Source organism: Microcaecilia unicolor, chromosome 13 (genome assembly GCF_901765095.1).
Source record: "Microcaecilia unicolor chromosome 13, aMicUni1.1, whole genome shotgun sequence".
Lineage (NCBI taxonomy): Eukaryota > Metazoa > Chordata > Amphibia > Gymnophiona > Siphonopidae > Microcaecilia > Microcaecilia unicolor.
The window spans coordinates 20,683,887-20,697,876 of record NC_044043.1 but is presented as its reverse complement, the minus strand read 5'-3'; the positions used below and the strand labels follow the sequence as shown (position 1 = coordinate 20,697,876).

General features: G+C 49.6%; 1 protein-coding gene across 7 annotated transcripts in view; it reads left to right on the top strand.

Moving 5' to 3' along the window:
* The window catches only part of ELN (elastin), a 535,722-nt gene that overhangs the window by 336,066 nt on the left and 185,666 nt on the right, over positions 1-13,990 (top strand). For all 7 annotated transcript variants that reach the window (XM_030186281.1, XM_030186283.1, XM_030186277.1 and 4 more), the window contains 2 exons: positions 3,018-3,047; positions 12,603-12,674. In XM_030186281.1, the coding sequence (XP_030042141.1) occupies positions 3,018-3,047; positions 12,603-12,674 (102 nt within the window). The remainder of the gene's footprint in view (positions 1-3,017; positions 3,048-12,602; positions 12,675-13,990) is intronic.

Below are 13,990 nucleotides of genomic sequence, written 5' to 3'. Positions count from 1 at the left end.
TAGAAGCTACTTTAAGTGCATCCAGTTCCTGCTTTACTTTACTGAGCTCCTGTTTTAAACTAGCAAGCTGAAGACAGATAGGACAAGCCTTAAGTCTCCAGATGATTGGCCTTGAAACTAAAGCACCACAATTATTACAGAGAATAAAAGTCATTCTGATTGGTTGAAATGGGTATGAACAGGTATACTATGATGGAGTTAACAGTCTGCAAGATTGCCTGTGTGTGACTGAAGAGTAAAGTTAATGAGTTTTGGCTTGTCTATATATGACTGGAAAACCCTGGGGTGGGTGGGACTATAAGTCCCAGTGAGTCAGCCAAGTGCTGTATCAAAAAAAGTTCTCTAGGTATGAGCAGAAATGATACAGTCTGATCAAAGAATTTTCAGTTGATTTAACTTTCAAATTCCACTAGAATATAACTTTCCTTTAGTAAATAAATCTAAATATTCCCAATAATTATTTTATTTAGTTACATTTGTACCCTGTGCTTTCCCACTGATGGCCAATGCCGCTTACATGGGGCAATGGAGGGTTAAGTGACTTGCCCAGAGTTACAAGGAGCTGCCTGTGTCTGAAGCGGGAATGGAACTCAGTTCCGCAGGACCAAAGTCCACCACCCTAACCACTAGACCACTCCTAATTATGGCAGGTTCATCAATGTAAAATACAAATTTATAACTACAATACAGATTCACAAAGTTAGAATGCTACAGGACCAGAAACAATTAGAAAAGCCAATCCTCTATCAGAGCTAGGCAGGAAAGGAAAGAGGGTATTATTTTTTGTTGTTGTTTTTGTCTTTTTGGGAGGGAGGGTTAGATGACAGAGAAGTGCACCAAAGACAGATTCACAGGACAAATTAATTAAGCAATAAGCATCAAATTAAAGAGAATATCACGTAGCTAAACCTATAGCCAAAAAGTTGAGAAGTTAGAAGAAAATAATCAGAAATCACTTAGCAGTATTTTGGTTCAGGTCCAGCACATGGAATGCTACAAAGGAAGTGCTCTGTGTCTCCCTATTCAGAGCCCAACCCGCCTCCTGCTGTGCAGTGATTACCTTACAGTGAGTTAGCCAAGTGCTGTATCAAAACAATTACATAAAATTACTCCACCCATAAACAGTACCACTTCTTCGGCTTTTTGTAGCCCAAATGCATGACTCTGCATTTTTAAGTATTAAATCTTGGTTGCCAAATGCTAAACCATTCCTTAAATTTCACTAGATCCCTCCTCATGTTTTTCCATACCTTACAATGTGTCTACCTTGTTGTAAATTATCTGCAAAAAGGCAAACCTTTCCTGATAGCCTTTCTGTAATATTGCTTACAAAAATGTTGAGAACTACTATACAGACTGATCCTTGTGGCATACTACTGATAGCACTCGTTTTATCAAAGTGAACATTGTCACTTCCCATTCAAGTCATTTTTTTTTGTTACATTTGTACCCCACACTTTCCCACTCATGGCAGGCTCAATGCAGCTTACATGGGGCAATGGAGGGTTAAGTGACTTGCCCAGAGTCACAAGGAGCTGCCTGTGCCTGAAGTGGGAATCAAACTCAGTTCCTCAGGACCAAAGTCCACCACCCTAACCACTAGGCCACTCCTCCAGTTAGGCTTCATAACAAGAGTTCTCGGTTTATTAAAAAGGCACCTATCAAAGGCTTTGCTGAAATGTTACTACCTGGGCAAGTCACTTAACCCTTCATTCCCCCAGGTTCAAAACTGAGATTGTGAGCCCACTAGGGACTGAGAAGATAACTGCATATAATATGCAAACCACTTTGGCTGTAGCACAGAAAGGTGGTATATCAAATACGTTAACCCCCCCCCCCACACACACACACACACATACACACACAAATACATTAACCCCCCCCCCCCCACACACACACACACACACACATACACCATATCTAGCGCTCTCCCTTCATCCCACTCTGTGGTCACCCAGTCAAAGAAATTAATCAGATTTGTCTGACTGATAGGACCTGCTTGTAGTGAAACCATGCTGCCTCGGGTCCTGCAATCCATTGGATTCCAGAATCCTCACTATTCTCCCTTGTAGAAGCATTTCCATGAATGTACTCACCACAGAGGTCAGACTATAGTTCCCAACCTTTCTTACTTTCATTTTTGTGGAGAGGAACTCTATCTATCTACCTGTTTCCATTCCTCTGGGATTTCTACCAGCTTTAAAAGAGCTTTGAAAAGGTCAGACAATGGAACTTCAAGAGCTTCTCTGTGCTTCCTGAATAACCTCGGATGTATTTTGTCCTATCCCATCAATTTCTCTGCTTTTGGTGTAGCAGCCTCCTCATGTTCACTTCCTTTCCTGTTTGCATCCATATTCTGTAGTCCTGCTCCTGGCTGTTCGTCACTGGACAGGGAACAGGCATATTATGTTTACTACAACTTGTAACATTCTCCTTCAAGACTTTGTAATTCTATTTACCATGTAAGCCGCATTGAACCTGCTACGTGTGGGAAAGCGCGGGGTACAAATGTAATTAATAATAATAGTAATAATATTTGATAAGCAATTCCTACATTGTTCTTATCAGCCTCTACATATTCCTATGCCCCTTCTGCTGTTGGGTCACTAATGAAAGAGACTCTTTCCTTGTACAGTTCCTAATGAGAGAAATCCCACATTCCTTATCCTGCTGAGTCACTAATGAGAGAGATCCCTCATCTCTCCCTCTGTGAGTCACTATTGAAAGAGATCCCACATCCCTCACCTTCTTCATTTACTCAGGGGACAATGTTCTACTGTATGACTTTTAGCAATTACAATATAATAATGCTGAGATGAAAGAGTTTGAAGTTATTGTAGTGATGAAGTTGGTATTTGGTGAGACAGTGAGTATCCTGGGTGGGTTGGTGTGGAATAATTAACAGTTTGAAATGTGCTTCCCTTGACTTGACAGTGGGTGTTTCTGTGCCTCTGTGTGTGTATGGAGTGAGCTGTTAGTACTTTCATTTTGCCTGATCATTTCATCTATATTTGCAGGTGCTGGGGGGACCCTGGCTGGAATCCCAGGTAACACAAGCTCATGGAACTCACCTCTGATATGTGTCTGGGAGTGAGGGGTGTGGCAGTCAGATACCATGGTGTCAGTATGCGATGTGTGTATTACTGTGGCACCTGGGTTATGTTAGATGATATAAAATGTGACAGTGTGCATTGCATATGTTGTTACACGGAGTGTATAGTGACTTTGCCTAGTGTTTACATTACATTACACTACATTACACAAGTCTTATAGCCCGCAAATACAATATTGTGGTTCGCTGCGGGTAACAATTACATAGCATAACATTTTGTTTTTTTTATTCCTCATACCTTACAGTTCTATGCGGGTTACATACCGTATAAGTCTGCCCAGCACTATCCCCGCCTCCCAACCACTAGCCCCGCCTCTCACCACCGGCTCTGATACAGACTGTATAAGTCTGCCCAGCACTATCCCCGCCTCCCAACCACCACTCCCGCCTCCCACCACCAGCTCTGGCACAGACCGTATAAGTCTGCCCAGCACTATCCCCACCTCCCAACCACCAGCCCCGCCTCCCACCACCGGCTCTGGCACAGACTGTATGTCTGCCCAGCACTATCCCCGCCTCTCAACCACCAGTCCCGCCTCCCACCACCGGCTCTGGCACAGACTGTATAAGTCTGCCCAGCACTATACCCGCCTCCCAACCACCAGTCCCGCCTCCCACCACCGGCTCTGGCACTGACCGTATAAGTCTGCTCAGCACTATCCCCACCTCCATACAAAGAGACTGGACAAACCAGGAATTACAGCATAGCATTATCACCAATTAAAACTAATATATTAATTTGCTTCCATAATTCTGAAAGTAGAGAAGTGTGGTAGCCGTGTTAGTCCACTTTTAAAGGTAATCAATAGAAATAAAACAAAATAAAACATGGAAAAGAAAATAAGATGATACCTTTTTTATTGGACATAACTTAAAGTCATAACAACCTTTGAAGTCAGAATGATCAAATATTTTGACACCCACCAGACAAGACTTAACAAAGATCTGGGTTTTCTAGCCCAATATAAAGCATAAAATTGTATTGCTTTGTAAATTGTATTGCTCTGTCGCCTTCCTGTCTCCCTGTCTCTCACCTATCCTCCCCCATCCTGTTAGACTGTGTCTTATCCACAAGGTGGGTGAGCCCTTAGGTCCCGCAAGGCCCAGAAGGACCTCAGCGGACAGCCGTGCAACCCCAAGTCTTCACCCGCGGCGACCGCCGTTCACCAAGGGTTGAGCCCCCAGCTGCAGGCGGCCAACGGGACTTCAGGAACCGCGGGGTTGACGGACTGACCTGGCTGGAACCGGAAGAGAAGCGGGCAGGTGGAAAAGAAAAGTCCACAAACTGGCAGCAGCTCAGGGCAGACAGCAACGGCGAAGTCGGAGTCAGGCAAGAGGTCAAGGCAGGCAGCTAGTAGAGGGGTCAAAGTCAGGCTAGAGGTCTAGGCAGGCAGCTAGGCAGAGATAACCAGGAAACAGTCCAAAGTCCAGAAACAACAACACCAGGGAAATGACGAAGCGCAGGAACCTCGGAGAATGGCTTCGGGAACAGAACCTGAAGCAAAGTGCTAGCTCAGTTCCCTTCCTTAAATACAATACACTATCAGCCGCCCCGCCCCCGTAGGTAAGGCCGACCAATCCGGCCCTGGGTATCGGCAGAGCCCCTCTGATTGGCTCTGTCCAATTTCCCAGGCGGGACCACCAACTTGGCCTCCCAGTCCGGCGCCTCAGAGGTGGAGCTCCGGGCCCTCCCGCCCGGGAGGGAAGAAGATGCCGACCATCGCGCCTCGGCGCCGCCTCCTTCAGCGGCGCGAACATAGTCTCCACAGCCGGCGACTGAGAGACCGGCGGCCGCAGTCGCCGGCCTCCGGCCTCGGTCCCGGCCGGAACGGCCATCACTGCGGCGGCCCCCAGCTCCCCGCCGAGGCCTCCGGGCCGCTACCCCTTGCCGCGGAGGATGCTGGCTCCCGCCCCCCACGGCGGAGGAGCAGGTAGGAGCGCGGGACACGACAGTATCCCCCCCGGATGCCCCCCTCCTCCCGGGGCCAGGTTTAAGAGGATAACGCTCATGGAAGGCCCTTACCAACTCCGGAGCATGTACATTGGTAGCCGGTTCCCAGGAATTGTCTTCGGGACCGAAATGCTTCCAAGATAGCAGGTAGTGCAGCTTCCCCCGCCGCCTCTTGGAGTCAATGATTTCTTCAACCTCATACTCGGGATTGGGATCAGCCTCCGGAACGACAGATTCTTTATTCTGTGGATGCCATTTGGACCCCCGGAAACTCTTCAGCAGAGAAACATGGAAGGCATTATGAACCCGCAGAATACTAGGTAGCCGCAGGCGGTATGTCACTGTTCCGATCCGAGACTGGATAGTAAACGGCCCGATGTACCGGGGCCCCAACTTCCGAGAGGGTACCCGGAGCCTTAGGTATTTAGTGCTTAACCAAACCTTTTGCCCCGGCTGCAATACCGGGGCAGGGCGCCGGTGTCAGTCAGCAAACGACTTGTACTTGGCGGCCACTCTTTGTAGTTGTTCACGGGCCATAGTCCAGACTCCTTGCAGGTCCGCCAGCGCTCGAGTGACCATGGGCGTAGAAGAGTCAGAAGGAATGGGTGATGGAAGCCGCGGGTGTTGTCCATATACCATGAAAAACGGAGATTGCCCGAGGCGGAATGTTCACTGTGGTTATAGGCAAACTCGGCCCAAGGAAGAAGGGATGCCCAGTTGTCTTGCCGCTTGTTGACAAAGGCCCGCAAGAACCCTTTCAACGTTTGGTTAATCCGTTCCACCATACCGTTGGTCTGTGGATGATAGGCGAGGAGAAATGGGTAACAACCCCCATAGCGGAACACAGGGCTCTCCAGAATCGTGAAGTGAACTGGGTACCACGGTCACTGATGATCCTGACAGGTAGCCCATGGAGCCGGAAGATATGCTGGATGAACTGCTGGGCTAACAATGCTGTTGACGGAAGCCCTGGCAGGGGAACGAAATGTGCCATACGGGAGAACCGGTCTACCACCACCCAAATCACGGTGTGTCCCTGGGAGCGGGGAAGGTCCGTAATGAAATCCATAGACAATTCCTCCCAGGGAGCTGCAGGAATGGGCAACGGCTGCAGGTCTCCCCAGGGGCGCCCCACCACAGACTTAGTCTGGGCACAGGTAGGGCAGGTCGTGACAAACTGAAGGATATCTTGCCTCATGTGAGGCCACTGGTACTGTCGAGAAATCAGCTGAAGGGTCTTACGGAACCCAAAATGTCCGGCCCATACGGAAGAATGTCCCCAACTCATTACTTTTCCCCGGTCCTGTGGAGGCACAAGCTTCCGCAACGGGGCGACCCCTCCAGGGGCCGCACTGAGGCAGGCTGGATCCAGCATAGGATGAAGCTCTTCAATGTCCTCTGGAGCTTCAAAGGCTCGGGAGAGGGAGTCCGCAGGGGTGTTCTGGGCAGCTAACCGAAATACAAGCTGAAACCGGAACCTGGCGAAGAACAGTAACCAACGGGCTTGTCGTGGATTCAGCCTTTGTGCCTCCTGCAGATACAATAGATTCTTGTGGTCCGTAATCACCGTAAACCGGTGCTCTGCCCCCTCCAGCAAATGTCTCCACTCTTGCAGCGCTAACTTCAAGGCTAGCAGTTCTCTGTCCCCCACCGTATAATTGCGTTCCGCTGGGGAGAACTTACGGGAGAAGAAAAAGCAAGGTTGACGCCGGCCCTTGGCGTTAACTTGAGAGAGGACGGCCCCGGTGCCCAAGGCAGAAGCGTCCACCTCTACCACAAATGGCTTGTCAGGATCCGGAGCTTGAAGGATGGAAGCCGATTCAAAGGCTTTCTTCAATTGACTAAATGCTGCTTGCGCCTCAGCTGGCCAGTTCCGGACATCTGCATGCTTCTTGGTGAGCGCTGTCAAAGGAGCTGTCAGTTGCGAATAGTGAGGAATAAATTGACGGTAGTAATTCGCAAACCCCAGGAACCGTTGCAGCGCCTTCAGGCCCTGGGGTTGAAACCACTCCCGGATAGCGCGGTTTATCTGGATCCATTTGCAGACCCCCTGGTAACAGAATATGTCCCAGAAAAGGCAGAGACTGCTGATGAAAGGAGCATTTGCTGAGCTTGGCAAACAAGCGGAATAGTCGTAAGCGCTGAAGAACAGTTCGAACGTGGGCCACATGCTCCATGGGATCTTTGGAGAAGATCAGGATGTCATCTAAGTAAACAATTACCGTAGTATACAGCAGGTCCTCAAGAGCGAAGTTTATGAACCTTTGGAACACTGTGGGAGCGTTACAGAAGCCGAAAGGCATCACCCGATACTTGAAATGCCCCTCATGTGTATTAAATGCAGTTTTCCATTCGTCCCCCTGCCGGATACAGACCAAGTTGTAGGCCCCACGGAGATCCAACTTGGTGAAGATCTGGGCCCCTTGCAACCGATCAAACAACTCTGGGATAAGAGGCAGAGGGTATCGGTCCTTCACGGTGATGGCATTTAGGCCCCGGTAGTCAATACAGGGCCTCAAGGAGCCATCTTTCTTGGTCACGAAAAAAAATCCTGCCCCGGCAGGGGACGTGGAGGGACGGATGAATCCTTTCCGGAGATTCTCTTGGATATAGGCTTGCATTACCTTAGCTTCCTCCCTCCCGGGACAGTGTATATAGACGGCCCCACGGTGGCATCTTGTCAGCCATCAACTTAATAGCACAATCAAAGGACTGATGAGGCGGTAACACATCCACTTCCACGGGACTAAATACATCCGCGAACTCCCGGTACTCCTCGGGTAGAGTAGCTTGACAGGCTGACACAGTTCTAGGGGTAGCTACTACCGCGGGACAGCTGGATTCCCGGCCCTTCAAACAGGCCTCAACGCAGGCGCCACCCCAGGCCTGAATCTTCCCTAAAGTCCAATCTATTACTGGGGTATGGCGCCGTAACCAGGGCAGGCCCAGAACCACCGGATGAATGGTGCGGGGTAAGATCAGAAATTGAGCTTCCTCATGGTGATCCTCCCCCACCTGAAGCCCCAAAAATGGAGTCACCTCTGTGATCGGCTGGGGTAACGCAGTACCCTGGATGGATGTCACTTGCAGCGCAGGGCGGTAGGGCAGTGTGGGCCATTCCATCTGCTGCAAAAGTTCCTGGCAAATGAAATTCCCCCCGGCCCCGGAGTCCAAGAGGGCACGGGTGTGAACCATCGTCTCCTGCCACCGCAAAGTTACCAGAAGGGTTATCAAATCATCAGGTAGGGGAGTAGAATGCCCCAAGACCCCTCCCCTCAGGGCGCCTTGGGAGTGGCGTTTCCTGGCCTTGCGGGGCAAGTGCGAATGAAATGACTCGCCTCGCCGCAATACAGGCACAGACCGCCCCGCAACCGTTGAGTCCTCTCCGACAGGGTCAATCGTTGGCGGCCGATAACCATAGGTTCTTCGGAGGCCTCCCTAAGGTCTCGGGGGGACGGTCCCTGCCCAGACCGAGACACACCCCTGGGTCCCTTCCGCCAGTCCGCTCGAGCTCTAGCCCTCTCCTGGAAACGGGTATCAACCCGGACACAGAGCGAGATTAGGGCATCCAGTTGCCCCGGGACCTCCCGGCCAGCCAGCTCATCCTTGATCCGATCCTGAAGCCCCTCCAGGAAAATTGCGGATAAGGACTCTTGATTCCAGCGCAACTCGGTTGCCAAAGTCCGAAATCGAATAGCATAGTCTGCCACGGTCCCTTCGCCCTGTTGAATCCGCAGCAGTTCGGACGCGGCGGAAGACGGCCTTCCTGGGAGGTCAAACACCATGCGGAAGCGACGTTGGAACTCCGCATAGTTGTCCAAAAGCAGGTCCTGTTGTTCACATAACGGGGACGCCCAGGCCAGGGCCCGCCCCGTAAGCAAGGAAATAACATAGGCCACTTTTATCTGGTCTGATGCAAAGGCCTCTGGTTGCATCTTGAAGTATAAGTTGCACTGGTTGAGGAAACCCCGGCAGCTTCTGGGAACACCATCGAATCGTGCAGGCTCAGGGAACCGAGGTCCCGGGAAGGACCTTCCCGGACGGGGAGCCGCTGCGGCACCTTGGACCGCAGCGGCCTGGTTCTGTACCTGGACCGAAGATAGCTGAATGCATACGTTCTGGAGGGCCCCCGACAGGGCGTTCAACTGCTCTTGCTGCTGCTGGAGAACTTTAGCCAGGTCCCGCAGGTCAGGTTGCGTAGGCGAGCTCATGGCTTCAGGTTCCTGTCTTATCCACAAGGTGGGTGAGCCCTTAGGTCCCGCAAGGCCCAGAAGGACCTCAGAGGACAGCCGTGCAACCCCAAGTCTTCACCCGCGGCGACCGCCGTTCACCAAGGGTTGAGCCCCCAGCTGCAGGCGGCCAACGGGACTTCAGGAACCGCGGGGTTGATGGACTGACCTGGCTGGAACCGGAAGAGAAGCGGGCAGGAGGAAAAGAAAAGTCCACAAACTGGCAGCAGCTCAGGGCAGACAGCAACGGCGAAGTCGGAGTCAAGCAAGAGGTCAAGGCAGGCGGCTAGTAGAGGGGTCAAAGTCAGGCTAGAGGTCTAGGCAGGCAGCTAGGCAGAGATAACCAGGAAAAAGTCCAAAGTCCAGAAACAACAACACCAGGGAAATGACGAAGCGCAGGAACCACGGAGAATGGCTTCGGGAACAGAACCTGAAGCAAAGTGCTAGCTCAGTTCCCTTCCTTAAATACAATACACTATCAGCAGCCCCGCCCCCGTAGGTAAGTCCGACCAATCCGGCCCTGGGTATCGGCAGAGCCCCTCTGATTGGCTCTGTCCGATTTCCCAGGCGGGACCACCAATTTGGCCTCCCAGTCCGGCGCCTCAGAGGCGGAGCTCCGGGCCCTCCCGCCCGGGAGGGAAGAAGACGCCGACCATCGCGCCTCGGCGGCGCGAACATAGCCTCCACAGCCGGCGACCGAGAGACCGGCGGCCGCAGTCGCCGGCCTCCGGCCTCAGTCCCAGCCGGAACGGCCATCACTGCGGCGGCCCCCAGCTCCCCGCCGAGGCCTCTGGGCCGCTACCCCTCGCCGCGGAGGACGCTGGCTCCCGCCCCCCGCGGCGGAGGAGCAGGTAGGAGCGCGGGACGCAACAGACTGTCACTGAAATGCTTTGATGTTTCACTCATATATACTGTCATCTACCAACATTTGCTTATTTCCGATCTGATGAAGAAGGGCAACCTTCGAAAGCTAATCAAGAAATGTATTGTTATGTCCAATAAAAAAGGTATCATCTTATTTTCTTTTCCATGTTTTATTTTGTTTTATTTCTATTGATAATTCTGAAAAATCCATACATGTCTTTCGGATTTTACCTTTCATAGATGGGAAGGACAAAAGGTTTAAACAATCGAGAACCCCGAATTGTTTTAGACAAGGTAAAACAGCTTAACAAATAAAAAGGGGCCAAGCTATGACAAGCCTTATACATTAGACATGAAAGTTTAAATAAGACCCTTACAGTTACTGGCAACCAATGAACTGTAGAATAATAAACAGATAAATGATCAGAACGTTTCAAGGAAAAAATGAATCTTAATGGCGTATTCTGAATAGTCTGTAACTTTCTCAGCAGTACCTGAGAACAACCCAAATATATTACATCTAAAGAGCTCAGCAATAATGCCTGAACCAATAGCTGAAATTGATATTCCTGAAGTTTTCTGAATTACCTTATTAACCTATAGAATCCAAAAACACCCCTAAGACTCTCACAGAGCAGGCAAGAAAATAAACTTGATGATTAATAACAATATTGGGTTCCACCGGTCCCCTAGAACCAGTAATAAATAGCAACTTTGTTTTTTCGGTATTCAGTTTTAATCTGTGCGATTACGAAATAACTGCAAGGTAGTCTGTTCTGAACCAACCATTCAGAAATTCACATAATACACTTAATAGATCATACTAATCAACAGTACATTTGACAAACCTTTTATAAAAAGATATTGTAGTAAGAATCAGAACAGATACATGTCCTTAGTAAAAAAAAAAGTCTTCAACAACTTCCGAAACATTAAATAATCTCTAATTACTCGGATTTCAAGTGGAAGAGAATTCCAAAAGGTAACTGCTTGATATGAAATAGATGTGGACAAAAATCTAACATGCTTAACGTTATGCACAGAAGGATGACTTAAAAGAACTTGCTTATGTAATCGTTCAGATTTACCACATAGATATTAAATGTCTCTCCCAAATAAGATGAAGCTATACCATAAAGTATTTTAAAAACCATAACTTCATTTGAAATGCACTCGCGCTTCAACAGGAAGCCAGTGCAACTTTAACTTATAAGGATTTATTGAATCAAATTTACTCAAAGAGTAGATCAATCTGATTGCCATGTTTTGCACTATCTGTATTGTGCTTCATAATATATATTGAGTGACAGAGTAAAGGGCTGTGTATTGTGTACCTGTGTATGCTGTTGAGCAGTAGTACTATTCCTATATAATAATTCTCACCTCCAATGTTCTGACTTGCTGCCTGGGACCGTGGCGGATTGGTCTGCTAGGCTCCGTAGATCAGGCTGACATCACCGTAGCCATTATGATGTCAACTTCAGAACCCAGAGGGGAAAAAGACATGCCTCACAGCTGATCCATGTCCAGAGGAGGGTCGCTGGACATGGGTGGCTGCAGGGGGGGCAGGGGGTCGCTGGACATGGGTGGCTGGAGGGGAGGCAGGGGAGAGAGGAGGGTCGCTGGACATGGGTGGCTGCAGTGGGCACAGGGGGAGAGGAGGGTCGCTGGACATGGGTGGCTGCAGGGGAGCCGAGGAAAACCTTGCTAGTGCCCGTTTCATTTTTGTCAGAAACGGGCCTTTTTTACTAGTTCTAGAATAATTAACAGTTTGAAATGTGCTTCCCTTGACTTGACAGTGGGTGTTTATGTGCCTCTGTGTAGCATCTCAAACAAGATTTACTGGAACTGGAAGAGGTACAGATAAGGGCAAGCAAAATGATTAAGGGGGTAGAAGGACTGTCATATGAGGAAAGGCTAAACAGGGAAAAGAGACAGCTGAGGGGAGATATGATAGAAGTCTATAAAATCCTGAATGGAGTGGAATGAGTAAATGTTCATGAATCGATTGTTTACTCTTTCAAAAATACAAATACTAAGGGGCACTCCAGGAAGTTACATAGTAGCACATTTACAACAAATGGGAAAAAATAATTTTTCACTCAACATATAGCAAAACTCTGGAATTCACTGCCAGAGCAAGGGTACAAGCAGGTAATGTAGCTGGGTTTAAACAGGGGTTGGACAAATTCCTGGAGAAAAGTCACTGCTTATCCTTAGGATCGGTAGCATGAAATGTTGCTACTTTTTGGGATTCTGCCAGGTACTTGGACCTGCATTGGCCTCTTTTGGAAACAGGATATTGGGCTAGATGGCCCTTTGGTCTGATCCAGTAGGGCAGTTCTTAAGTGTGTATGTTAATGTGATCCATACCTCAGCTTTTAGTATAAATGTGCTGCCCCCTTGTGGCAGAAAGCAGTTATTGATTTTCTTATTTACCCTGCAGGCTTTGGTGGCTTCGGAGGGCAGCAGCCAGGTGTACCCCTAGGATATCCCATCAAGGCCCCCAAATTGCCAGGTATGACTCTATGGAAAACAAATGCAGCTCTGCTCCCCTGCAGCAAGGCTGCTGCTGATGAGCTCAGTCTTCTTATTTCCTCACTTCAGACATTCCTCTCCCAGGTTTCTCTTGAGGACCTCTTCCTCTTCTGTACCTCCACCTAGTTTATATGAGTTCTCTCCAGCCCTTCATGTCCCCTTCCCTCAGCAAACCTCCCATTTCACTGCTGGCTTATCCAGTTCCAGTGCTTCTTTCGCTTATGCTAATCCAGTGGCGTTCCTAGAGGGGGCGGTGGGTGCGGTCCGCCCCGGGTGCACCCTGCTGGGGGGGTGCCACGCGTGCCTGTCCTGTTCCGGGTCAGAGAAGAAGCATGGAACGAACGGAGGACAGGCGCGCGCGGCACCCCCCCCCAGCGGCGTGCACCCGGGGGGTGTCCTTTCACCGGGTGGGGTCGCGCTGCATCGGGGGGGCGCTGCACCCAGGGGGCGGGGCACATTGGCGATCCGCCCCAGGTGTGTGCCCCCCTAGGAACGCCACTGTGCTAATCTCACTGGCAGATCTCTGGTGATCCCCCACCCTGAGAACTTTTTTCATAGTTGGAGACAAGGTTCATGTTATTACAGAATTCATTATATAGCCCCTTGCGATGCAGAAGAGGAGTTTACAATATTATAAGTCTACAAAAAGAAGAAATAGGTCTTCTGGGTGATATTCATCAGGAGTTATCTGGTACGAGCTGCTCCACCAGCAGGCTGCTCTGGCTTGCCCAGATAATGCCTGGAATTTCAGAAGCACTATAATATGTCAGTGCTGCTGAAAATCTGGGCATGGCCCGGTCAGTAGGAGCCACTTCAGCACCAGACTGTCCCGGCATGTTTGGATAGTGCCAAGGTGGTCTGCCAGATTTTCAACAGCATTCTCCAGATAAGTCCCACTGAGCAGCTCATACTCAGATTTTCTACAGCACTTACCCGCATAGCACAACTGAATATCCGATCAGACCATCTTGGCATCATCGGGCATGAGGGGCAGTATGGTGCCAGAGACTGGGAGTCAGCAATACTCATTCTGCTGAGCCGAGTAAGTACCTGGATAAAATTAAGATAGCAAAAAAGGTAGTTTGTGGGTGCCAGTCTGAACATCTCCGGTGCCCGGATAAGAACTAGCAGCTGCTGAATACCTGGATTTTAGCCCCAGTATTCAGGTACAACCCAACAATGAATATCTGGGTATAAAAAGCCCCTTGCTGACCCTGCAGGCTGAATATTTTCCCCCTATAAGGAAGAAACTACAAACAAAGAAGCGTACGCTGCCGCCTCAACCTATCTGGCGCA